Below are 24,107 nucleotides of genomic sequence, written 5' to 3' on the forward strand. Positions count from 1 at the left end.
CACACACAGACACACAGACACACGGATGGACAGACATGCAGCCAGACACACAGACACACACACAGACATGTGGACTGACGGACACACAGACACACACAGCCATACAGACAGTCAGACACACAGCCAGACACACAGACTCACAGACACACAGAGACTCACAGACAGATTCCCAGACACACAGACACACAGAGACTCATGGACACAGACAGACAGAGTGACAGACAGACTTACGGACGCACACACAGACACACACGCAGTGGCAGAGGTGAGCAGGCACGCTCTGCTGGTGCAGGTGCACACCCACACCCGCACCCAGTGCACGTGTGGCTGCGGGGCTGCGAGCAGGGGTTACCCTGGCAGGGCTCTGGGGCAGGGGGGACCCCAGGCAGGGCTGTGGAGTGTGAGGATGCGCCAAGCAGGGCTTTGGGGTAGGGTTATACCCCAAACAGGGCTCTGGGGAAGAGGGGGTGGCACCCCAGACAGGGCTGTGGGGCACAGGGGTAGGGGCAGGGTTATACCCCAGGTCTGTGGGACAATGGGAATACTCAATACCAGGGCACCGGGCAGGAGAGATAACCCACGTAGGAGTGGGGGGTAGAAGGGAGGGATACCTCTGGGTAGGAATATGGGACAGGGGGGATACCCCAAGTAGGGCCGTGGGGCAGGGGAAGAGAGAGATACTCGAGGCAGGTGTATGGGGTAGGAGCTACTGGGGCAGAGCTGGGGTGGGACGGGGCAGCGAAACACCACAGCCCCCGACCCTGCAATCAGAGCTCTGCACGCGGCGTCCCCACTTCATCATCCCAAATTGCCCAAAGTACAGGCTGTGTCCAGTGTCGTGCCGGCCTGGGGCAGCTGCTGCTGCCTGACTCACGATGGAGGAAGGGGCAAATCACCGGGGTTTCGGGGTGCCAGCCACCCCCGGCAGGACACATTCTTGTGGTGAGCAAACCAGTCACTGGTGTTTACTGAGGAGTTGAGCAGGGCCGGCGTCCCTGGGGGATTCCTGGGAGCACCCCCATCCCAGCTGCTGCATCTCCCTCCCTGGTGCGGTCCCTCTGCACTCCCTCACAGCTGGGGAGGGATGAGGAGTATCCGAGTCCCTCGGGATGGGGACAAAGTGTGGTGGCTGCAGGAACTCAGTGGTGACACGGGGACAGGTTTGCTCCACTGTGATGCAGAGACCCCAAACAAATGTCAGACCCAAAGGTCACAGGAGCATCCCCGGTTTGGAGGCCCCAAAGGAAGGATCCCTGCGCTGACACGGGGGACACCCACTGCAGCATCCCCCATCCTTGCATCCAGCACCCGGCAGCACCCCGGGGGTGAGCAGGAGGTGACGGCAGAAACCGCCCCGGGCGCCGCGGGGCCGCGTCCCACTCGCGTGCGCGGCGGGGCCGGGGTGTTCCCCGCCGGGGCTGGGGTGTTCCCCGCCGCTGCGGTCGGGAGTTCCGGCGCGTTCCCCCCCGGGGGAGCGGGGCCGGGCCGGTAAATGCCGCCTCGGCTGCTTATATTTCAGGCGCGGGGCTGCTGGCTCTGCCCCGGCCAGGGCACACAGGCAGCCCATTGTTGGAGCCCCTTCGGCGCGGCGGGAGCAGGTGAGGCGGCTTCGAGCATCAATGGCAGCTCTGTCTGCCGGCGGGGCGGGGAGGGAGCTGCGGCACACGGGGGCTGGGGGCGGCGGGGGACATGGACTAGCGGGATGTGGCAAGGGGCTGGTGGCTCGCTGGGGGATGCTGGGCCATGCCTGGGGCATCCCCACCCCGACAGCTCTGATCGGCTTCCCCACGGCTTTGCCGTGGCATCCCGCTTCCTCCGAGCATCGCCCCGGGAGACCCCCATTGCACCGCCCGTGACCCCCTCCCTGATCCATCATCTCCCCCATCCCTTCGCCAACCACCTTGGCAGCGCTTGGGGCTGTTGTCCCTGTTGGGAGCCACTTGTTGCTCAGAAATTGGACAGAGTTTTGACTTTCAGAGCGACTTCAGGCCGAAGGTCCCGTCTCTCCCAGCGGGGACCCCGCAGGTCCCGGCGCTCGGCTCCCCTCCCGATAAGACTTTGCTTTCCCATAGTGAGAAACAACCTGACTGTGCATATTTGAGTCGGTCGGAGGGGTTTATGTTGGGCAAGGATGTTTTTTGGGAACATTCAGTCTCTGGGCTGCCGGTAACTAATCCTCGGCCCTGGTGGGGAGAGGCTGCCCCGCTCCTCACGGGCTGAGTGGGAGGGTTGTTGGCCGTGCCTTGCTTGGCAGATGTGAAGCCAGAGATCCCGGTGGAACATCGTTTGCTGGCAAGTCTCACCTGCCTTTTTGGGGCCTTGAGGTAGCCGGGTTGGTGGGTCCATGCGTGGGTCCTGGGGGATGAGGGGCTCTCGGCTCAGTGACACGGGGTGTGTGAGGTGGGACTGTCACCTGTGTCGGGGGTGGGGATGTCCCCAAACCCTTTTTGGCAGGAGGTTCATGCCCCAAGCCCTCTCTCTCTGCAGGGTGTCCTCTACCCTGAGCAAGGTCAGGGTGACACAGCCTCTGCTGTGCACCCAGCAGTGCCTGGCATTGTGGTGACACTGGGTTTAGTGTCACCTCCCTGCCTGGGAATGGCCTCACTGCCCAGCTGAGGGGCTGTAATGTGTCCCCATGCCGGTGAACATGGGGACACACAAGTGTCCGAAGGTGTTTCCTGATGGATATGCCAGGATGGGAGCTCTGCCCTCACCAGTCCTCGTAGTGCAGTGGAACAGGGATGGGACCCCAGGCTCCCACATGTCCTTCAAATCCCACTGGATTTGGGGGTGGGAATCCACACCTGTCTGGGTGCTGGGGCAGGTGGTGGGGGGTGAAGGCTTGGGATGGGTTGAGTGTGTTGAGTACCCCATTTTGGGGTGGAGGAGCTCCCTGCTGAGCAAGTGGGCTGTGGTCCCACCAGGACATGTGCCTGTGCCATGGCTCCTTGCAGGTGACACTGGGGCAAAGCTGGGACTGGGGTCCTGCAGGATGGACTGGGAATGAGCACTGGGATGGGGCTGTGGGGCTGGTGTCCATGAGTGGTTGCCCTGGATGGCATGTCCTGAGGTGCTCGGTGGTCCCACCTGTGCTGCAGCACCATCCTCGGGCTCCAAGGGCACTGGGGTTGGCTGATGCTCCTCTGCTCCGTGCTGAGCCAGTGCCTGTTGGCCTTGCTGGCCGGCAGTGCTGGGCACATGGGGCTGGCGGTGCTGTCCAGGCAGGTGTAGCACTGGGGAAGGGCACAGGGGCTGCCCCTGTGTGGCAGCTGCCAGTTGGAATATCTGTCACGTTCCAGCATTAATTACAGTAATTGGCTGTCAGAGGCTGTGCTGGTGCCTGCTCTGCCTCCGAGGGGGAGTATGAGCAGCTCAAGCTTTGATGCTCTGTGCGCGGGGGAGTCCCTGTCCCCACCTTGCCATTTGTCCCCAGCCCAGAGACATGTCCCCACGTGTCTGCAGGGACACGGCCCATGCGAGCCACACACACATGTGGGTGTGTGCTTCTCTCCAACCCCAAATAATGTGGTGGTTACAGCAGCTGGCTGGGAGGTGAAAGCCTCAGGCAGAGTCTGGCCCCGGCGGGGATGCTCTGGAGCCTTGTAGATTAAAGGGAGCCCTTGACCACAAGGCTCTGGCCGCAGGGTGGACACTCTGGTATGTGAGCAATGCGGGTGTTCCAGCAGGACAGAGCACAAGTCAGGCAGGCAGGACCCTGACCATCCCCTTAGGCTGGGGTCTGCTGTGAGACAGGGGTGTCCCCAGGCATCCTCCTGGCACTGCAGTGCACGGGCCACCAGGCTTGTCCCAGCACACTGGGACGTGATGCCCAGGGACATCCTGGCACCAGCACCAGCAGCTCCAGAGTCTGTCATACCAAGCAGACCACAAGTGGTTGGATCGTGATGGTAACGCCAGTGTTTGGGAAAACTAAGATTATCTCAGTGCCTCTTATCTTTTCAGAGGCCCAGGATTAAGCCGGGGTGATGAAACAGTGCAATGTCCGTCTGTCCGTCTGTGCCGTCTGTCTGGTGTTGTGCTGCACCTGTGCAGGTGCTGCAGGGGCTCGGAAGGAGCGGGGAGGGGACCTGTGTGGGAGTCATGGATTAAAGGAGGACAGGTCAGCTGCAGTATGGCATCAGTGCTGGCACTGGACTGGCCTCGGCACTGGGATCAGTGGGTACGGCACTGGGGCACCGCGAGGCCGGATCTGCCCCTCACAGCCCCAACCCACCCAACCCCACCAGGCAGGCAGTGGGACATGGGCAGAGCTGGGGCTGAGGGTGGCTGTGTGAACCCTGGCTCAGCACTGGAGCACCGGTGGGCTGGGTTTGGGGTCTGCACCCCCCATTGCCCCAGGCAGTGCTGTCTCTCCTTCGTGGGGAACCGGCAGCTGCTCCAACCGGTTTGTGGGTCTGGGCGGTGACACCTCCTGCCCCAGGCCTAATGGAGGGCAGGGAAGTGCTGGTACGGACGCCAAGGAGCAAACAAGGGCTGCTTGTGTCCTGCCGGGCACAGAGCCCAGCAGCCAGGGAGGACAACGTGCTGCTCCCCCAGCACAGGGCCATGGTGGGGCCAGAGGCTGGGCTGATGTTGGAGCAGTCATCATGAGCTGGAGGGAAACTGAGGCATGAAGGCGTGAAGGAACCCCATGCAAGTGATGGAGCAGAAGGTGCTGGCAGTGATGGCAGAGATATCCCGGTGCCTGGACACCGGCTCTTCCCCTCTGGCATCACGGGCTGAGCCCCAGCGCTGCCCTGGGCATGTCCTGCCTGCCCACAGCAATGGGATGCACTCCTGCACCTGGGTGGCCTGATCCCGGTCCCCTGCATCCTCCTCCGTGGGAGCAACCGGGATATTAAGTGTCATCGCTGCAGGGAGAAATACAAGTGGAAGAATCCCGGGAAACTGGTTCTACCCCTCCGTCCGGTGCCGGCGGCAGGCCGGCGGCTGCGGCGGCGCTCCTCCCTCGGCAAAGGCATATAATGCCTGCCATGGTCCCGGCAGCTGGCACTGCACGGCGGGAGGCGGGCAAGGGAGCGGGCAGCGAGCGATGGCCTCCATGGGGATGCAGGTGCTGGGCATCGCCCTCTCCGTCATCGGCTGGTTGGCCTCCATTCTCTGCTGCGCGCTGCCCATGTGGCGGGAAACGGCCTTCGTCGGGAACAACATCGTGGTGGCCCAGATCATCTGGGAAGGGCTGTGGATGAGCTGCGTGGTGCAGAGCACGGGGCAGATGCAGTGCAAGGTGTACGACTCGCTGCTGGCCCTGCCGCAGGACCTGCAAGCTGCTCGTGCCATGGTGGTGGTGGCCATCGTCCTGGCCATCCTGGGCACCCTGCTGGCCGTTGCCGGCGGCAAGTGCACCAACTGCGTGGAGGACGACACCGCCAAAGCCAAGGTCATGATCCTCTCCGGCATCATCTTCATCGTCGCCGGTATCCTCATCCTCATCCCCATCTCTTGGTCGGCCAACAGCATCATCCAGGACTTCTACAACCCGCTGGTCTCCGACTCGCAGAAGCGGGACCTGGGCTCGTCCCTCTACGTGGGCTGGGCGGCCTCGGCGCTGCTGCTGCTGGGGGGGGGGATCCTGTGCTGCACCTGCCCCCCCCGCGGAGAGAAGCCCTACTCCGCCAAGTTCACGGCTGCTCGCTCGCTGCCAGCCAGCAACTACGTGTAGGAGCCGCCGCGCCTGCCTGGACGCCCCGGCCGCTCCGGGGAGCGGGGACCTCCCGGGACACTCAACCTCCCCGGCTGGGACTGGCCGGGCGCCGGCGCGGTGCGAGGGAGGGCAGACAGAGCCGCCTTTGTTCCACCGGGATTCAAGCCGGTTCTTTAGTCTCGGCTGAGACAGGGAACAAGGAGATCCTGTCCTGGCTGCCCGCGGTGGGAGTCCTGCTCCCCCCGGAGCATCCAGCTGAGGCATCTTCTCCGAGACATCGCCTGATCCCCTCCTCGAGCATTTCCTGGCTCCCGGTATCGGGGTGCGCCATGTGGTGACACAGCTCGCAGGAGCCCGTCCCGCGGGTGGCACAGGGCTCTGTCACCCCGCGTGGAGCTCCCCGGGACGTGTCTGTCCCTCGGGGTGGGTGGCGGTGTCGGTGCTGGCAGGGACAGCGAACCTGTCCCACGTGGTCACGGGGACGTGGTGGCTCTGCAGACCCCGGCAGGGTCTTGAGGGGTGACAGGGGCTCTCACCTGCCTGTTCCCTAAATTTTGACTATGACCTACTTTCGGGGCTCGGAGCGGCCGTACCGAGTGTGATTTCTCGCGGCAGCTCCCCAGGGCGGGGGCATCATTATCCTGGGAGTGGGAAGGCAGCGGCCGGGCTGGGAGAACCGGTCGGGGAGGCAGGACCGGAGCGGGGCTGTGCCCCCGCATGGAGGGGGCGACTCCCGGACCCGACTCTATCGCCCCAGAGTGGGGTGCCTGGGGCCGGGAGTGGGGTCTCACAGTACCCCTGGCTGTGCTGCCGTCCGTCCGCGTGTCCAGCCTTCCCGCATTAAACGGCAGCTGCTCAGACCCTGCTGTGCCTCGTGTTCTTTACCCTCTCCAACACCCGCCTGGGTGGTGGGACAGCCCGGTGCTCTATGCCCTGGGCTCCCGCCCCCCTAAGAGATCACCCAAATCTGCTCCTCGGAGCCTCGTGAGATCCCCGCCGCCTGTTCCAGCCCTGGCATCACTCGCCGCTCCCCTCCCGAGCGGCCCCGGAGGTGACAGCGGCTGCTTGCACGGCACAAAGCCTGTCCCACGCCTGACCCGCCGCGATCTTCCCACCCGAGCAGGAAGAAGGTGGCGGGCGCCCACCGGGGCGGGTCGGGGCGCGCTGGCCCCGGGGCCACCCCACAACCCCGGCTGGGAGCGCCCCGGGGCCGGCGTGGGCAGCGCCGGGTGTTTTGCCTAACTCGCTTCGGGCACGGCAAGTGCTCCTCTGGCTTGGGAACATCCTTCCTTCCCACCTCGGGGCTCGTGGGGACGAGGGGCGACTCCGCCTGGCTCTGGGTGTCTCATCTGGATCTGAGGGCTTGAGGGCTCCCAGCTCCCCAATCCCTTCGTGGGGCACGGGAATGGTGGAAAATGTGCCTGTAGCCCTATGGTGCCGGCGGCCAGGTGGGAATGTGAGCACAATGCTCTCTCGAGGACCCCTGGGGAACCATGGAGCCACCACCTGTCCCCCTGCAGGCGGTCACACACCCTGGTTTGGGTGTCTCCTGTGGCCCAGGTCCCGCTGACTGGGGAAGGGTGCCCGGGATGGGTCCCATCATCCCGGCCCCTGCCTGCCTGGAGCACGGGGAGAGGGACTGTGATTTTAGCCCAAAGGGTCTTTCACGGCCCAGGGGATGCAAAGTGCCAGTGCTGGGTGTCCATCAGGCTGCTGAGGGATGAAAGGTGCTGGGGAAGGAGTGGGGATACAACGGGAGAGGAGAGGCTGAAGTAACCGAAACCGGGACAGGGGAAATGGTGGTGAAACCTCTGGCAAGAGCCGCAGGGTGTGCCAGGCACAACCGATACCCGCTGAACTCAGGGCCATAAAAACCCGTCTGGTCCCAGCCACCAAGCGCAGCGCAGGCACCCACGGGTGAACTCTGCTCCGTGAGGGGCTGAGCTGGGTTTGGGCTGAGCCAGGGCCACAGCGGTCACATGTGACCATGATGGAGCTTCTGGTGTGTCCAGCATGTGTCCCTGTGCCAGCCACCCCTCTCCCAGGGACACCACCTGTGTGACCCCATAGCCCCTCACCAGGGTTTGCCCTCTCGGGGCTGCTCTGGGGTGGTATCGCAGAAGGTGCTGAGACCCAGAGCCGGGATCAGAGCAGACCTGAGCTCTGACTGATTTCCATTTCCTCCTGGAGAGGAGATCCCGGATCCAAAGGCCGCTGCAGCATGGCTGTGAGGGCAAAGCCAAACTGGGAGCAGGCACTGCTGAGGGGGGTGGGGGGCTGCCTTCCCTGCCCGTGTCCCTGGCATGAGGCTCGGGGCCGGGGAGGCTGAGCACCAGTGGTGGAGTGGGACACGGGGTGGGCACTGGGGGTTGGCCAGTGACATGGGGTGAGTGTGGGGCGGGGATTTTGCCCTCTGGAGCACTGGGGGATGGGCACAGAGAGCCCCCTATCCTACTCCCCAAAACCCATCCCTTCCCTGACACTTGCCATGCCCTGGGAAGCGGCGATGGCAGAGGCTGTGCTGTGCTGTGGGGCCAGTGTGACACACAGGGGCTCCTGCACCTTGGCCTGCTCGGGGCCTGGGTCCTCAGAGCCACACGTGTCCCCATCCTGTCCTGCAGCACCGCCCCATGGCATTCATGCCCCCATGTGCCTTGAGTCCCCGTGTCACTCATGTCCCCATGCTGTCCTGCAGCCATTCGCACCCCGGTGGGGAGCAGGACATACAAACAAAGCCCATGCTGTCCCTGGCTGGGGGCTGTGCCTGTGACACCTGTGCCCTGTCCCGCAGGAGCTGCCGATGGCGATGATGACCATGCAGATGGGAGGGCTGATGATGGCCGCACTGGGCTGGCTGGGCTCCATCCTCACCTGTGCCCTGCCCATGTGGAAGGTGACTGCCTTCATTGGCTCCAACATCGTGGTGGCCCAGGTGTTCTGGGAGGGGCTGTGGATGAACTGCGTCTACGAGAGCACGGGGCAGATGCAGTGCAAGGCCTACGACTCCCTGCTGGAGCTCACCTCCGACCTGCAGGCTGCTCGTGCCCTGGTGGTCACCTCCATCTTCGTGGCCTTCCTTGCCTTCCTGATGGCCCTCTCGGGAGCTGACTGCACCCGCTGCGTGGACGACAACGGCACCAAGACCAGGATCTCTGCGGTGTCAGGTGTCATCTTCATCATGGCCAGCATCATGCTGCTCATCCCCGTCTCCTGGTCTGCCAACAGCATCGTCAGCAACTTCTACAACCCCATGGTGCCTGAGGCCCTCAAGAGAGAGCTGGGGGCTGCCCTCTACATTGGCTGGGCCTCCAGTGCCCTGCAGCTCTTCGGTGGTGGTGTCCTGTGCTGCTCAGGATCCCAGTCCCAGCAGGACCACTACCCCAAGAAGTACCGGGCAGTGAAAACCTGCGGCCCGATGGGCTATGCCATGAAGGACTATGTGTGAGCCACTGTGCCCAGGTGCCAGCCCAAGGCAGAGCACCACTGTCCCTGTCCCATGTCCCCATGCCACCCCTGCCCATGCACTGCCTCCTCCTGCCCATCCCCACGCTGGCTGACCCCCAGCACGGTCCCCATGTGTGCCCTTCCCCAGGGCAGGGACTATAAACATCCTGGTGCCACCAAGGCTGCCTGGGCTCATTTTGAACAGCGCGGTGTGGGGAGGATGGTGATGCGTCCTGGGGGTGCTGTGCCCTGCCAGCTGCTGTGTTCCAGTGCCTGGAACATCCCATGTTCCCGTGGGGATCAGCTCCTGGTGTTCCCTGCAGCAGGAAACTGAGGCAGGGAGAAGATGCTGAGAGCTGAGAGAGGCACAGGGGGACACCAGGGGCTCTTAGCCCCCGTGGACTGGGAGGGGACCCCAGACAAAGGCTTGAACCCCCCCTCCCGGGCTCCTGGCCACCCACCCTGGAGGGTCCACATTCCCCCTGCTCTGGGAACAGCACACAGCAGGCAGACAGCAGGGACAGGGTTTATTGAACAGGCAAGTGCAGGGCTGGGGACAGCCACAACCCCTGGCTGCTCAGGGGACAATGGGGAGGGAGAAGTAGGGCAGCTACGGATGGGCACAGGGACACGGGGGACAAAGCACAAGGGTGACAAGAGCCATGGGGAGGGTGAGTGTGGAAGATGTGGGATGCCCTGGGTGAGGGACAGGGACAGACACAGCCATTGCCTCACATTGGGGAAGAGCTCCTGAGGGGAAGGATGCAACCTGTTCCCAGGACCATGGGAACAGGATGAGCAGGAACAGGTCTGAGGGAAGGGAAAAATGAAAAAAGCCCAAATATTCTAGCAAGAAATTTGGGTAAAAAACTTCCCAAGGGAGCAGTGGAGGAGGAATTGTGGAGGCAGCCCAGCAAGGGGCTGGGGGAACAGGCTGGGCAGGCAGTGCTGGGTGGGGAGCAGCCACCAGCTCCCCAAATCCCTTACAAACTCATTTTCCACCCAGACCATTAACTACAAAGCTGTGGGAAAATGAGAGATTCCAGCAGCTGTTGTGGGATGAAAGGCGGATGTGGCACTTGGAAAGCCTCTCCAGCTGGGAGCCACCTCAGCATTGCTGCTCCGGCTCTGGATGTGGAGGCTCCTGCACCTCAGGGCTGGGTTCAGCCCTGGGAAGGATGAGGATGGGAAGCCACAGCACACAGTGATGGGGACCCACCCCTAACAGTCCCCAGGTAAAGACTCTGGGGGTGGGAGATGAAGGAGGATCCAGATTTTGACCATGAGTGCTGAGGTGGGTGAGGTGGGGAGAAGACATCCTGGACTGGACATGCCTTGGAAAGCAGCCATGTGGGTCTGTGAGATGTCATGGTGAGCGCTGAGGTGCTGGGGACAATGCCTGAATGTCAGAGCTAAAGGTGGTGCCCAGGTGACCCTGGCAAATCCAGGAGACCCTCCCCATGCCGAGGAGAAGACAATGGCCCCAAGCCCAGACTTGGGGCAGAAGGAACCAAGAAAGGGAATGGGGAAACTCCCCCAAAAAAACTCCCCCTGCCCTGCTCCAGGAGGGGGTCACTGGGCTCAGTTTTATAAGGGGCCCAGTGCTCACCCCCCCTCCAGAGCCATGCTGGCTCTCAGCCTTCCTCCAGGTGCAGCACAGGGCACTTCTGGTAGATGTAGACCACCCCGGAGATGTAGCCGGTGCCCTGGGTGCTCTCCTCCTCGGTGGTGGCCCTCTCCCAGTATTCCACCTCCTGGGCCAGCAGCTTCTGCCAGGCTCCGCTCAGCTCCAGCTGCCCCATCGCCGCCTCCAGCTCCGCCTTGTACCGCAGGTTCGAGGGGTTGCTCCTCGTCGTCAGGCACAGGAAACCGCCTGCAGGACAGGAGACAGGTAACGCTGACACAGCGTGTCCCTCTCTGGGGATGGCACCCCCTGGCAAGGGTGGGGACACGGAGAGGCACTGAGAGCCTGCCAGGAGTCAGCGCGCAGGGAACAGGCAGGGCAGGGGCACAGACAAGGCATGGACAAGGCAGTGGGCAGGGCACAGACAGGACAGCAGGCAGAGATGGGCAGGACAGGGGGCCAGTGGGCAGCGGATGGGCGGGATGTCACGCCTGAGCACGGGCTGTCACACACCAGCACTGCTACTGCCACCTCCTACCTTGTCCCGCTGCCCGGACCTGGCAGTGGGCAAGGTCAGGGACCCGTGCCATCGCCTGTCCTTTGGCAGCAGGGACAAGGCCACGGGTCCAGCGTCCAGCGGGATGGGGACCCACATCCACCGGAGCCCGGTGTCCTCATCCCACCACCCCGGGGGTCGCGGCGGGGAGGGGACACGGGCCCGTTACCCGACTTGGTGACCCGCAGCAGCTCCGGCAGCACCGTGCTCGACACCTGCCCCTCGCCCAGGGCCCCCACCACCGTCACGGCGTCGTAGTGCTCTGCGAGGACACGGGGCGTCACCGGGGGCCCTCCGGGGCTCCCCCCGCCCGGTGCCGGCCCGTCACCTGCGGGACACGCGGGTGTCACCGAGAGGTCCCTCCGGGGTCCGGCCCCTCCCGTTACCTGCGGGCGCGGGCAGCGGCTCCGTGCCCAGGACGCAGAGCCGCAGCTCCTGGTAGAGCCCGGTGCTCCGCGCCTGCTCCAGCATCCCCGCGCTGCCGTCCACGCCGTGCAGGCAGCGGAACCCGCGCCGGTGGAGCTGCGGGGACAGAGGCACCGTCACCCCCGCCCCGTCCCGTTATCTCCAGCCCGCCCCGTCCCGCCGGTACCTCCCGCGCTACGAGCCCGGTGCCGCAGGCCACGTCCAGCAGCCGCGCCTCGGCGCGCGGCGCGGGGAAAGCGAAGGAGAGGGAGGCGGCGGCGAGATGCGGTGCCCGGTACTCCAGAGCCGCCACATCCTGCGGGGACACGGCGGTCAGCGGGGACGGCCGCGGCCACCCGGCGCTCCCGTCCCCGCGGGGTCCCCGGTACCTGCTCGTAGCGGGCGGCCCAGCCGTCGTAGAGCCGCAGCCGCTCGGGCAGCGCCGAGCCCCGGTGCACCGCGGCCACCTGGTCCCGGAGCGCCGCCGGCAGCCCCATCCCGGTACCGGCCGGGCCCCCGCGCCCACCGGCGGGGCTCCGCTCGGGACACGCCCCCCGCAGCCCATTGGCTCCGCCCCCGCTCGGGACACGCCCCCAGCGCCTCATTGGCTTCTCCGCCCGCCCAGGGCACGCCCCCAAGCGCGTTTTGTCAATGACCCCGCCCAGGACACGCCCCCACAGAACACGCGATCCCCGTCTAGGCCACGCCCCCTCGCCCTCCATTGGCTCCGAGCGCCCGCCCCGGCCACGCCCCCCGCGCTCCATTGGGCGCCGGAGCCGCCCCCAGAGCGGGATCGGGGCGTTGGGAGCGACCAAGTGCGCAGGGCAAAGGGGGGGCACGGGCCGGGTGTCCTGGGATTCGGCCAAGTGTCTGAGTGGTGACCAAGGGCCCCAGGACGGTGTCGGGTGCCCTGGGGGGGATGACCAGCTCCAGGGATGATGACATTAAATGCCCTGGGGGCGGGGTACCGAATTCCCACGGCGGGTGGCCCCAGGAGCCCCAGGGCTACCACTTTCTCCCAGCAGTATCCACTGTTTCTGCTGCTCTGTCACTTAGAGGGGTCAGTTCCCATTGCGTCACTCATGCCCCAGGCGCGGGGACAGTGCCCTGGACAGCTGGACAGGTCACCTTCACCCAGCCCCACACGGCCCCATCCTGCATCCGCATCTTCTTCCCCCACTCCGACCGTCACCCAGCTCGGCCAGCACCCGAGCCCGCCGTGTCCCACCGTGTGCGGCAGGGAGAGCCCGGGACTGCGCCGGGGAGGGGCCACCCACCGCCGGGACAGGTCCTCCTTGTCCTGACCTGCCCATCCCGCTCCCGCGGGGCGGGGGTCATTCTGCGCTGCCCCTCGGCGACAGGGGACAGGAGCGGGCAGTGGCTGGGAAGGAGGAGGCACATTCTGGCTCCTGCGAGGAGCGGGGAGTTGGAACTGATGATCCCTGCTGGGTCCCTTCCAGCCCGAGGTGTGCCATGATGTATAATCTGCGTGGAGTTTGGGTTTTGCTCAGAGCAAGAAACACCCCCGAGAAGCAGCACGATGCACAGGGCGGGTGGGATGTCCCCTCCGGATCACAATTCTCTGGAATGCCCGATGCACGTTCCGCATCCAGCTGCGTTATCTCCCGAAGGGCTGGCCCTGGCAGGTCACTGCCGGAGTCCCCTGTCAAACCAACCTTTGGTGCCGCAGCGAGGACGAGGGACAAGCTCTGGGACAAGCCACAGCTGTGCCCATCGCCTCTGGCTGTTTCCAGCAGCGAAACAGACGGATCCAGCCGCTAGTTAGTGACGGATTCAGCTGCTAATTAATGACGGGAAGAAAATGCGGTTCCCTGATGGAGCCGGTGGCTGCCCCGAGGCCGCGTTGGTGGCTTCGTCACCTCCTCTGCGGTCCCCGTGTCCTCCTGCTCCTCTGCCCTTCCGTGGCTGGGGACCTGCCCGCGGTGGCACGGGGGGCCAGCCCAGCCCGCGGCGGGCAGTGCTGGCCGGGGCCCTCGAGAGGGAGCCCTGCGCCCGCGGGACCGACCCCGCGCCCCGCCGGGCTCCGGTGTCACGCCCGGGGACGGCCTCGGAGAATTCCTGGCGGAGCGACAGAGGACAGTGCGGGGCTGGGGGGCGGCAAGGCCTCGGCCCCGGGACAGCGGGGACCGTCCCCCCACACCTGAGGACACCGGGATGGCTCCCAGGCGGCGTCCAGGGGGCTGCAGCCCTGTGGCAGCTCCTGCCACTGTTCATGAGCATTTTGTCCCCTCTGCTGCCACCAGCGTGGGCCCAATCCTGTCCCTCGTGCCTGGCGTCCCCGGGAGAGCTGTGGCCTCCAACAACGGCCCTCACAGCTCATCGTGGTTCCCACCACTAATTGAACCTTCCTTTACAAACGCTGCCCCTGTCTCTGCTGGCCCCAGGGGCCACTGGGCCTTGCCTTCCGCAGCCTTGACCCACACGGACCCAGCCCCGAATTAGCCGGTGCTTTCCCAGGCATCCCCTTCCAGGGCTGGCTGGCCCTGTCACAGCACAGCTGTGCACATATCTGCACCCTGTGTCACCACCACCACGGCTCTGGGCTGGCTGCCACCCAGCTGGAGCCAGCCGGGGTCTGCACCGGACCTGCTGCCAGCACTGGATACCCTGGGCTGTCCCCGCTGACCGCAGGGGACAGAGGTGGCAGCAGGCTGTGGCGGGTTGGAGCGTCCCACGGCCAGTGCCGGTGCGAGGCTGGACTTTGTCCTGACACGTGGCCTGGTGCTGGCGGGCTCCCTTTGGGTCACAGAACGTCCTGTTCCTGTGATGCAGCTCCCTGGGGCGCTGTCCTTGTCCCCTGCCTGGGGACAGGGCTCTGTCTGTGCCCTGATGGGATGCTGGGACCCTGGAGCCCAGTTCAGCTGCCCTGCTGGAGTGTCCCCACCACCCCTCAAAGGGAGCTGGGGGACATGTGTCCCCCAGGCAGGGGCTGAGCCCCCCGAGCCCACAGACCTCTGGTGGGACCTCGCCTGCCTTCCCTCCCCAAGGAGCTGGTGCAGGGGTGGAAGGGTAGCTTAGGTGGGTCCCTTGCCTTCAAATCTGCCACTAAACTGGGACAGGAGATGGGGGAGCCCAGGTCTGTGCTGGGTTTGGGCCAGGCATCTCCAGGGTGGGCGATCTCCCCTGGCAGCAAACCTGCCTACAGGTCCCCCCTCTGAGCCTTCCTGGACCCCTGGGTGAAGAGTGTGGTGGCACTGGTACCCTGGGCAGGTGGGCTTGCATGGCTCAGGGCCTGTGCAGGGCATCCCTGGCATGTCCTTGGCCCTTGGGGTGGAACTGATGCTGTCCCCCTGGACATCCCAATGATGTTGGAATGTCCCTAAGCTTCTTCATCAGGCTGGAGTGACAGAATGCTCGGTCTCATGGCCCTGTGTGCCTCAGAGACTTTCTGGGTGGCCCACACAGCCCCTGGGTCCAGCTGTGGGGTGGATGTGTTCCCTGGGGAAAGGGGACAGATGCTTAGAGGGGGACAACTGCCGACTTGGCAGCTTCTGGCTCAGAGGACTTTGGGGACAGTCATGGTGCTGTCACTGCAGGCTGTCAGGGTCATGGGCTGCATCTCTGTGTCCCTGCTGCAGCTTCTTGGTGGTGCAGGAGCACACCAGCACCAGGGAATGTCCTCAGGGCATCCCAAGACATTCGCAGCTCTGGGAAAGGGCCCTTCATGGTCCCCTGAGCTCTCTGCTGCATTTCCTGAGCTGGGAGAGCACAGACAACCATCCCATGGGGCACACTGCTCTGCTGGGTGCAGACCTGGGCAGAGCAAGGAAGGAAAACCCTGTGGGGTGACAGCCAGGTGGGATCTGGAGAGCCCCCGTGGGGAGACAGAGGCAGGAGGGAGGTTCAGGTTGGACATTAGGAAAAATTTCTTCACAGAAAGGGTGGTCAGGCCCTGGCACAGCTGCCCAGGGCAGGGGTGGAGTCCCCATCCCCGGAGGGGTTTCACAGCCCTGTGGCAGTGGCACTTGGGGACGTGGGGCAGTGGTGGCCGTGGCAGTGCTGGGGGAGTGGTTGGATTCAATGATCTTGAAGGGCTTTTCCAACCTTAACGATTCCGTGATCTTTCCATGGCCGAGGAGGTGACAGATGGCAGGACAAGGGTGGCTGGTGGGGTTTCACACACCCTGGCTGGGATTGCTCTGCACTCACATCCTTAGAGGACAGAGCATTTTCCTTTCCCAGCATCCAAACGTGACTGGAATTTGTCCACTTCTCCCCCAACCCCCATCTCTGTGGTGTCCAAGGACTGTGGATTTTGCCCCCTGAACCCCGCTCAGCCGTAGGAACTCGCCTGGGTCGCTGGGCTCCTGCCCTGCTTCTGAGTCTGTCAATCTCGGTGTTTCTGTCGCTGATGGTGCCCGGGGCTGCTGTCACCAAACCTCCTGCGCGGGTCCCCACCGCCAGCAGGGCCCGGACCGGGTGACAAGGAGGGGCTGAGCTGTGAATCAGCGCTGCAGGCGCGGAGCTGGGCGGAGGTCGGGGCGGCGGGAGCAGCTCACGGGGCTGACTCAGGAGCCTCACACGGCCGGGAAGGGCTGTGCTGCCTCCAGCGGGCCACGCTGCCCGTGTTCCACGGGCCCCCCGGCACCTGGGCTGCTCCCTGACTGTGACTGTCACCCCGCAGGGCACCGGCCATGGCTGGTGCCCGGGGCCAGGAGCAGCGAGGCGTCCCTGCCATGCTGAGAACACTCCCTGGCCTCCGTGCTCCTGCATCAGTCCCAGCCTGTGCACGTGTCACCCGCATCCCACCTTACCTGCAGCCCCGGTGTGCGGTGCTCCCCTCCCTCCCGCACCCCCAGGGCGTGCTGCTTCCATCCCTCTTGCATCCCCAACCCTCGGTGCTCCTTTTCCCTGAAGCTCCCATGCATGGGCTCCAACTCCCCTTTGTGCTCCTGGAGCACAGAGCCCCCGCACCCCCCCTGCCCCCCAGGACACAGCAGTCCCACGCCAGCACATCACAGGGGCTCCCACACTGGTGACATTCCCATTTCTCCCTATCCCCATCCCAGATGCCAGTGGCTCCATTCACAGGGTGTGCTCTGGCTGCAGTTCTCGTCTGAGCTCAGCCTCTTCCTCACCTCTGAGCAGCCCCACAAACCATCCACACCCCCAGCTCATGGATCTCACTCCTTGTCCCCATTCCCCCTTGTTCCCTCTAGTCCCCATTGTCACCTGCTCCTTTCCCCTGTCTGCGGACTTCCCACCCTGACCATGTCTAACACACTTCCCAGTGTGGGAGCTCAGGTCCCACCCACAGCCACACGTCCCCCGTTGCTCGGTCACACCCCATCACCTCCCGGACCCATTCCCTGTCCCTCACAGCCCTTCTCACAGCGAGGTGAGTTCCCCCAGTGCTGTGCCCCGTTCCCATTCCCACAGGCAGTGCCATGACATCACTGACACCTTGGCACACCTTGGCACACCTCAGCCCTGTGATTCAGCGTCCCTCCTGGGACAGCACCTCTGAACTCATCATCCTTCATGGAACAGCACCCTCGGGACTCAGTGTCCTCAGGTCCACCCTAGGAGCTCCCTGTTCCCTCCCTGGGACACAATGTTACTCCCTGGCCACATCCCTGCCACTCCTGGCATTCCAGGTGTGGCTGCACCACAACCCCTCGGCTCCGTGCAAATCCACCTGCCCACGGCCCCAAATCCCCCCGAGCACCTGCCCTGCCACCAGCCTGGCTGTCCAGATCACTCTTGTGAGACTCAGCCCAGCTCCAGATCGCCTCCCTGGGATTCTCCTGTTCCGTCCCTGCATCTTGGGAAGTGACTGCCACCTCCTGGGAAGAGCAAGGCACAGGCTGGGTGAGATTCAGGAGGTGGAAGTTGAAGTCAATAAAGCCCAGCTCAGTAATAAGGTGCAAACTTTCACTGGAGCGGGAATAAATGAGTAGATTAGTGGCTGTAAATAAACAGAGGATTTCTTGTGACTTGTAAAAGATGACTCAGTGCTTCTGGGAAGGCTGGCTGCTCTCCAAGTGATCCTGGTGATGCCAGGGCAGTCTGGACTTTATCTGTTGAGGTTCATCCTGATGATCCTAAAGCACTTCTGGACACGTGGTGAGGTCAAGCCACCTCAACGCTGTCTGCACAAGGGCTGAGGTGGTATTTGGGTATCTGAATCCTAAAAAGCAGTTTGTAACTTCCTCCACCAACTCCCAACTCTGTGGATATTCAAGAAGGAGGATGGGCTGCTGTGTCCAATTGCTGTTATTTATTTTATCCTCAGGATCTTGCAGTATTTCCTGGAGCCCAGTCCTTCCTTTCTGCGGGGCATCCCTGAATCCCAGCTCCGCTGTGAGCCCAACAGATTGCCATTGGCAGGAGGGATGGAGAATCCCTGTGCTGCTTCATCCCCTACTCGTCCTGCCCAAATGAGGATTTGGGAGGGTCCCTGTGGGAGTGGAGGCAAAAAAGGTCAAACCATTATCACTTTCTTGAACTGAGCTGAACCTGAGCTGAGCTTTGCCAATTCCAACTGGAACCGAATCACCAGACTTAGACCATGTCACACATCCAGGGAAAGCAAGCAGAGAAGTTGCACAAGTGGTTTGGAGTGAGAGCAGTGGAGTGGGAAGGTGTCAGCGGGTTGGGTGACGATGACCATGGGCTGAGAGTTCCTAGAATCCTAGAAAAGTTTGGGTTGGAAGGGACCTTAAAGACCAACTCGTTCCACACCCCTGAGTTCATCCATCCTAGAGCTCGATGACATCTTCGCTTGTTGTTGAAATGATGTCAACCCATCGCTCCTGGCTGTTGAGTCTTGCCCTCCCTTTGCCGAGGATTGCATCTTTGGATTTCCTGGCGGAGCCGCTCCTCTGAATGCTCTCCAGCCTGCGCTGATCCAGATGACCTGGTTAGGCAGGCAGTGGTGGGTCTCTCCGAACTCACAGTCGCAGCTGGAAGAGGGTGTGCAGTCAGTCTTGGAAAAGGGAGGGAGAGCAGCAAAGCGAAGGCTGCAGGCTGGGAGCTGCTCCGTCACAGCTCCCGGGAAGCACGTGTGAGGGAGGATCCCGCGGGGAGCCGCCCGCTCCTCCAGAAACAGATCTAAGGGAGTAAGTTCAGGGAGAGGCCAGGAATCTGGCAAAATGGAAATCTTGGGAATTATCTCAAGAACAAGGAGGAGGAGTCCAGACAGCGGAAACAACTTTAAATCATTCGAGACAGGGTAACAGGAGTGTGGGGGCAGAGGCAGCGCGGCCTGCTGGGGGTGGCTGATGGATTTCCCAGGGTCCAAAGGGAAGGTGAAGGTGACCCCTGGTGGTCCTGGTGACCCGTGGTGGCCCCTGTGGTTCTGGGGAGGTGTGACCATGGCTGGGTCTGGCGTGCCTGCTTGGTTACCTTCCTTTTCTGCATGGGCTGGGGAATGCAGGTAAAGTTCTCCCACAGGGCTGAGCTCAGCCTAGGCTGGGCTGGAGGCACAGGGAGCTTGGATAAATCCCGTATTCCCAAAAGCCTGATGATGGGCTTTTGTCTTACAGCACTTTGAACACTGGCTGAAGAAATCTCATCTGTGGATTATCTCAAGTAACAATTAAACTGGGAGCTCACGTGTGTTCAAAGGGTGGGTTCAGCTCGAGTTCATGGAAGAAAAATCCACCAGGGATTATCACAGCCAAAGGCTCAGCTCCAGCTCAGGAGGTCCATGAAAAGTGCTGTAAACTGGGAAGGAATTTGAGGCTGTGTCACCCTGTGTGGGTGCTGTGTTTCTGCTGTTGGGGTGAGGTGCAGGGGAGCCTTGGGCACTGCCCCCCCCCAGCGCAGGGCAAGGCAGGGAACCTCCTCCTCCAGCCCTGGGAAAGGCAGCTGGGAAGGACGCGTCTCCGAGCCGTGACTGCAGGAAGGGGTTTGAGGCTGTTTCACAGGACCACGACTTTCCTGGACTGTTATAACATGTGTGCAGATGTGGTTCCCAAAACCCTCAACACCCTGGAATCCACAGACTCCACAGCCACTCCACAGCCACCTGAGAAGCCTTGAGGGACCAGCTCAAAGTGAGCCTGACTTGTTGAAGAAATGGTCTTCTAAAAAAGACACCCCACAACCCACCTCAGTAAGGGAGATGCCATAAGAGGAAACTTTAAGGCTGACCCTGGTGGAGAGCAGGGGCTGGAGGAGCCCTACAGAGGCTGGAGAGCAGGATCAGGATCAAGATGAGGATCAGGATGAGGAGGAACTGGGTCTGATCAGCCTCAGCAAGGGAAGGACAATTGCTTTGCTGGTAGGACAAGGATTTGGGATCAAGGTGGCACAAAGTACCAGTGTCAGAGAAGATTTCTATGCCAGGACAAGGGGAATGGCTTCCCATGGCCAGAGGGCAGGGCTGGATGGGATATTGGGAAGGAATTGTTCCCTGGGAGGGTGGGCAGGCCCTGGCACAGGGTGCCCAGAGCAGCTGGGGCTGCCCCTGGATCCCTGGCAGTGCCCAAGGCCAGGCTGGACATTGGGGCTGGGAGCAGCCTGGGACAGTGGGAGGTGTCCCTGCCCATGGCTCATGGATGAGCTCTGAGGTCTCTTCCAACCCAGCCCATTCCATGATTCTGTGCTTCTAAGCCACCCAGGTCATGCTGGTCACTCTCCACCAGTTCCTGAAGACTTGGCCAGTGTGGGGGCCCTTGCTGTGACCTCCCACTCCCTGGTCAGGTGTGCAGCCCCCAGCCCCGGGTGCCTGCAGGCTCTGTGTGCAGCACAGATGCTCCGGGCCGTGCCAGACCCTCTGTGTTTCTTGGCCCCCGGCTCCTCAGCCATCTCGCCAGGTATGTAACTATCCCAGCTATTTCCTGCTGTACTGCAAGAAAAAATGAAAAAATTAAATCATCCAACCTTTGGCCCTGTTTGATACAAATCCAGGCTGCAGCATTGCAGACGGATTGCGTGTGATGGCAGCGCCGCCAGCACCCCGTGCCCTGCCTGTTCCCTTTGGCAAGGGGAGCACGAGGGGCTGCCATGGACGTGGCCTGGAGCCAGCTCCCATCGCAGCCCGAATGATTTCTGGCCTGTGTTCTGCTCCTGACAGGCACATCCTGGGATGCTGTGCTCCTGCACCGCCTGCAGAGAGGGACTGGGGTGTCTGGGGCTGCCGCTGTCCCCTGGAGCTGCCCTGACCCTGGCAGAGAGGGGCAGCTCCCACCAGTGCTGCCGGTGGAGTCCGGGGCGAGGAGGGACCCCCCTCATTTCCCAGGGACTCCTTCATGTTTTCAGTCTCGTGATGAGTGCCGGGGGTCCAACATCCCAGGATTACATTCCATAATCCCAAACTGGCAGCCCTTGCTGCCCTGTTCCCAGGCGGGTGTGAGGGGTACTGCCTCGTGCAGGGGATGCCAGGCTGTGCCAGGCTGGCCATTGCTCAGCACCTTTGCTGCCTGGGGCCAGGCTGGGGCTGCTGGACTTGGCTGCAGGGCCCAGAACGTGTCCTGAGAGCCTAAACCCTGCCTAAACCCCCGGGATGTGCAGCTCGGGGCAGCGCAGCCCAGCAGGCGCTCTGCTCCTCCGCTGGGACCAGGGTCACTGAGGGGATTTGCCACCCCTGGGCTTGTCCCCAGCTGCTCTCAGCGAACGTGGCTGATATTGGTGGGGAATGGACATGGCAGTGGGGGCAAGGGCAAGCACTGGGGACTTGATGGCCACTGGCATTGCTGTGTTTTGAGCTGGTGGGAGCAGTGGTTTCCTCATGCCCAGCCAGACATCCCATGGGAAGGCCAGGACAGGCTGGAGGCAGGACTGTGTGTCTGAGTGCTCCGAGGCTGAGGCTGGGATGTGGGACAGGGTGTTTCTCCACGTGCCTCCAGATCCCATCCCGCTAGCCCCTGGTGACAGGGCTTGGTGTCCTGTTCCCTCCTGGCTGGGCCTTCAGCCTCCTGCTCATCCAGGGATTTCTGCACTTATGGGATGCACCCCAAGAGAGGGAATTGCCTCAGGTCCACTCTTGTGACCAGGGATGCATCTTGCCAGGGCTCCATGACTGCAATAAAATCCCATCCCAAGCTGTTGTGGGACATGCTGGGATGTGTGGGATCCCAGACCCCTGTTTCCCCAGTCTGTGGGATCCCCCCCAGCCTGGCAGTGCTCTGCAGAGGTTGGGTGCCATAAGGACCCTACAAAAGCACCCTGAGTGCCAGCAGCCCCATCCAATTGTAGGCATGACCCTGTGTCCCTGGATCCTGCCACAGCCCAGCTCTCCAGGGCTGTGTTCAGAAGGCAGGAGCCGGTGCCTGTGGAGGTATTTTGTTATTTTTTCAGCTTTTTTCCCCAGCAGAGCAGGCAAGCCACAGTCTGGATTCCAGTTTGGCTGTAATTGTGCTGTTATCTCTTCCCCCAAGGTCTGGTTTCACTCATGCCTGGGGTCTCTGTGAATGAATGGATGGCTCCCTTAGGGCTGTTCCAAAGCTTTCCCTGCCTCTGCCCTCTCCCCCTTCCTGTGCTTCCCTCGCTGCCCTCTGCACTTCCCTCTGCCCCGAGCCCCAGGCCCTGCAGGGCGAAGGCTCCTGGGAAGCACCTGCAGCCCTGAGCCTGAGCGCCCCAGCAGCCCCTGTCCCTCAGCAGGCACAGGGACGATGGAGCAGGACAGGGGCTGAGGGGGAGCCCAGCAGGGAAGGGCCCCTGGAGGCTGCTCCGATTCACCGGCGCTTGCCAGGGTGCCACAGGCGCCGAGGTGGCAGCTGTGGCCTGCAACACGGGGAATGCCCCAGTTTGTCCTGATGGAACTTCTTCCCCTGGGGTGGTCACAAAACATGGGAGCGGAGCAGTGGGTGGGGCTTTGCTCTTGGACATCTTCAGACCTTGACTGGTCCCAAGGAGCATCACCACCTCGGACCTGCTGCGCTGGGGGAAGGGGGCTGGGCCGGACATCTCCACAAGGCCTCTCCCAGCTCAGGTACTCTGGAATGTTCTGGTTGTGCACAGCAATGCCTGTGACAGTCCCTGAGGGGCTGAAGGCTCCGAGAGATGGCACCAAGCAGGGCTGTAGAAGAAGGTCCAAATCATGAAGGAGGTTTGCAGAAAAGGAGGGGAGAAGATGCAGAATGGGTCTGCCCTGGGACCTTGACCTTCCTGCTGAGCTCTGAGCTTTTCACTGCAGGCTCTGGTCAAAGCTCAGACATTTCCCTGGCATGTCACCCTTGTCTGGCTCCAGCACCTGACCTGGCACCAGGCTGGTCCTGGCTCCCGGAGCTGATGGAGCTGCACAGTCTCTCCCATGTGCTAGAGCAGGCTGTGACCAGCTGATCCCAGACATGGTGCCTGCTGCCCCATCGTGGTGAAGGCTCCTCTTCCCTCGCTGTTCTCTCCTGATCTCAGGGTCAATCCCCTCAGTTGGGTTTCTCAGACCCTTCAGAGGACGTTCCCCAGGGACCACCCTTGGGATCCCAGGATTCAAGGGCTTCACTTTGCTGCCCTCACATCTCCCTATTCAACAGCAGCCCAGCCCCTCTGGTTCCAGCATCCCCAGGGCTTGGGAATGGCCCCTGACCCCCTCCTAGGATGGCTGGTGGTCACACAAAGCAGGACACATCGCTGTGTCCCCGGCAGTTCCCAGGCACTGCTCCACACACTGGGCCAGGGCTGGTGTGACGCTGCTCGGGACACTGAGATGCGTGTGGGTGCTAATCTTTGGGGCCATCAGGCCAGGCGCTGAACCAAAATCCAGCTCTAATTGGCCTCTTCCAGTAATTCTTCCTGACAAAACAATTAAGCTTCTCAGGCAAGAGATGTTCTTTGCAAATGGTCTGTGCCAGATGCATTTGCTTTTTTTATCTGTGGTATTTAAGGATCTTTTCCTAATACTCACTCATTATTTTATGAGGCACAGACTGGTTCTTCCTGCCCTTTTGAAGCTCTGTATCACACTCATGTTTGTTTGTTGTCTCAGGGCTTCCCTAACTGTATGTGAGGGGTTTTTTTGTTTCATTAAAAAAAAAAAAATTCAAATAAACATTCTTGATTTGCAAAGGGCTGGGCCCTGTGAGACAGGGCAGGGAACGGGATGGGCTCCAGCCCTCCCAAGCCTGCAGAGGCTGCGTGTTCTGCAGTGGGACTGAGGTCAAAGCTGGAAAAACTTGCAAGGCAGGATCACAGAGCAGGGCCCCTGCCAGACGTGGAAAACATGGGCTGGGGGTGGCTGCAGTGGGGGCATGGGCTGGCACTGCTCACGGTGCCCCCTTCATCCCTGCCCACCCATGAAATCCTAAGGCTGCTGGGGGGCTCACAGTCCTTTGTCCCATCACCTGGGAGCTTTGTGACTCCACCTTGCTGCCACCCACTTTTAGTGGCTCCAATTCCTCCTTCGGGGGAGCCCAGCCCTTGCTTCCCCAGCCTGGGCCCGCTGAGGCTGCACGAGCTGTACTGGGATTCTGAGGAGCTGCTCATCCAAAATGTGCTGGGATTCTGAG

The 24,107-nt window shown here is 62.5% G+C and overlaps 3 protein-coding genes across 6 annotated transcripts; 2 read left to right on the forward strand and 1 right to left on the reverse strand.

The window, feature by feature from the left end:
• The first annotated feature begins 1,491 nt into the window (after nt 1–1,491).
• On the forward strand, nt 1,492–9,289 carry LOC121663518 (claudin-3-like). Its single transcript, XM_042025861.1, has 2 exons — nt 1,492–1,598; nt 8,457–9,289. The coding sequence occupies exon 2, from the start codon at nt 8,466–8,468 to the stop codon at nt 9,108–9,110; it is 645 nt and encodes a 214-aa protein (XP_041881795.1). The 5' UTR covers nt 1,492–1,598; nt 8,457–8,465; the 3' UTR covers nt 9,111–9,289.
• LOC121663519 (claudin-4-like) lies at nt 4,352–6,525 on the forward strand. The gene has a single exon (XM_042025862.1). The coding sequence runs from the start codon at nt 5,054–5,056 to the stop codon at nt 5,681–5,683; it is 630 nt and encodes a 209-aa protein (XP_041881796.1). The 5' UTR covers nt 4,352–5,053; the 3' UTR covers nt 5,684–6,525.
• Nucleotides 9,290–9,619: 330 nt separating the features above from the next.
• On the reverse strand, nt 9,620–12,256 carry METTL27 (methyltransferase like 27). 4 transcript variants are annotated; one of them, XM_042025856.1, is made up of 6 exons: nt 12,084–12,250; nt 11,882–12,010; nt 11,676–11,811; nt 11,459–11,551; nt 10,719–10,982; nt 9,620–10,495 (listed from the first exon to the last, which is right to left on the reverse strand). In XM_042025856.1, exons 1-5 carry the CDS (start codon nt 12,189–12,191, stop codon nt 10,744–10,746), a joined length of 705 nt encoding a protein of 234 aa, XP_041881790.1. In that variant the 5' UTR covers nt 12,192–12,250; the 3' UTR covers nt 9,620–10,495; nt 10,719–10,743. The 4 variants fall into 4 exon arrangements, with proteins under 4 accessions (XP_041881790.1, XP_041881789.1, XP_041881791.1 ...); XM_042025855.1 differs by having other exon boundaries at nt 9,620–10,982; nt 12,084–12,249; XM_042025857.1 differs by lacking the exon at nt 11,459–11,551 and having other exon boundaries at nt 9,620–10,982; nt 12,084–12,256.
• Nucleotides 12,257–24,107: the final 11,851 nt, after the last annotated feature.

Source organism: Corvus kubaryi, unplaced genomic scaffold (assembly GCF_017639235.1).
Source record: "Corvus kubaryi isolate FWS band 111438036 unplaced genomic scaffold, C.kubaryi_AGA036_p1.0 37284, whole genome shotgun sequence".
Classification (NCBI taxonomy): domain Eukaryota; kingdom Metazoa; phylum Chordata; class Aves; order Passeriformes; family Corvidae; genus Corvus; species Corvus kubaryi.

Excerpts from the sequence above, each read along its gene's own strand:
- METTL27 (XM_042025856.1), bottom strand. The coding sequence starts at position 12,191 with ATGGGGCTGCCGGCGGCGCTCCGGGACCAGGTGGCCGCGGTGCACCGG. Across the intron at positions 11,812-11,881 it reads CCGGGCTCGTAGCGCGGGAG|CTCCACCGGCGCGGGTTCCG; the intron begins GTACCGGCGGGA and ends CTGTCCCCGCAG. Across the intron at positions 11,552-11,675 it reads GCCGCTGCCCGCGCCCGCAG|AGCACTACGACGCCGTGACG; the intron begins GTAACGGGAGGG and ends GTGTCCTCGCAG.
- LOC121663519 (XM_042025862.1), top strand. The coding sequence starts at position 5,054 with ATGGCCTCCATGGGGATGCAGGTGCTGGGCATCGCCCTCTCCGTCATC.
- LOC121663518 (XM_042025861.1), top strand. The coding sequence starts at position 8,466 with ATGGCGATGATGACCATGCAGATGGGAGGGCTGATGATGGCCGCACTG.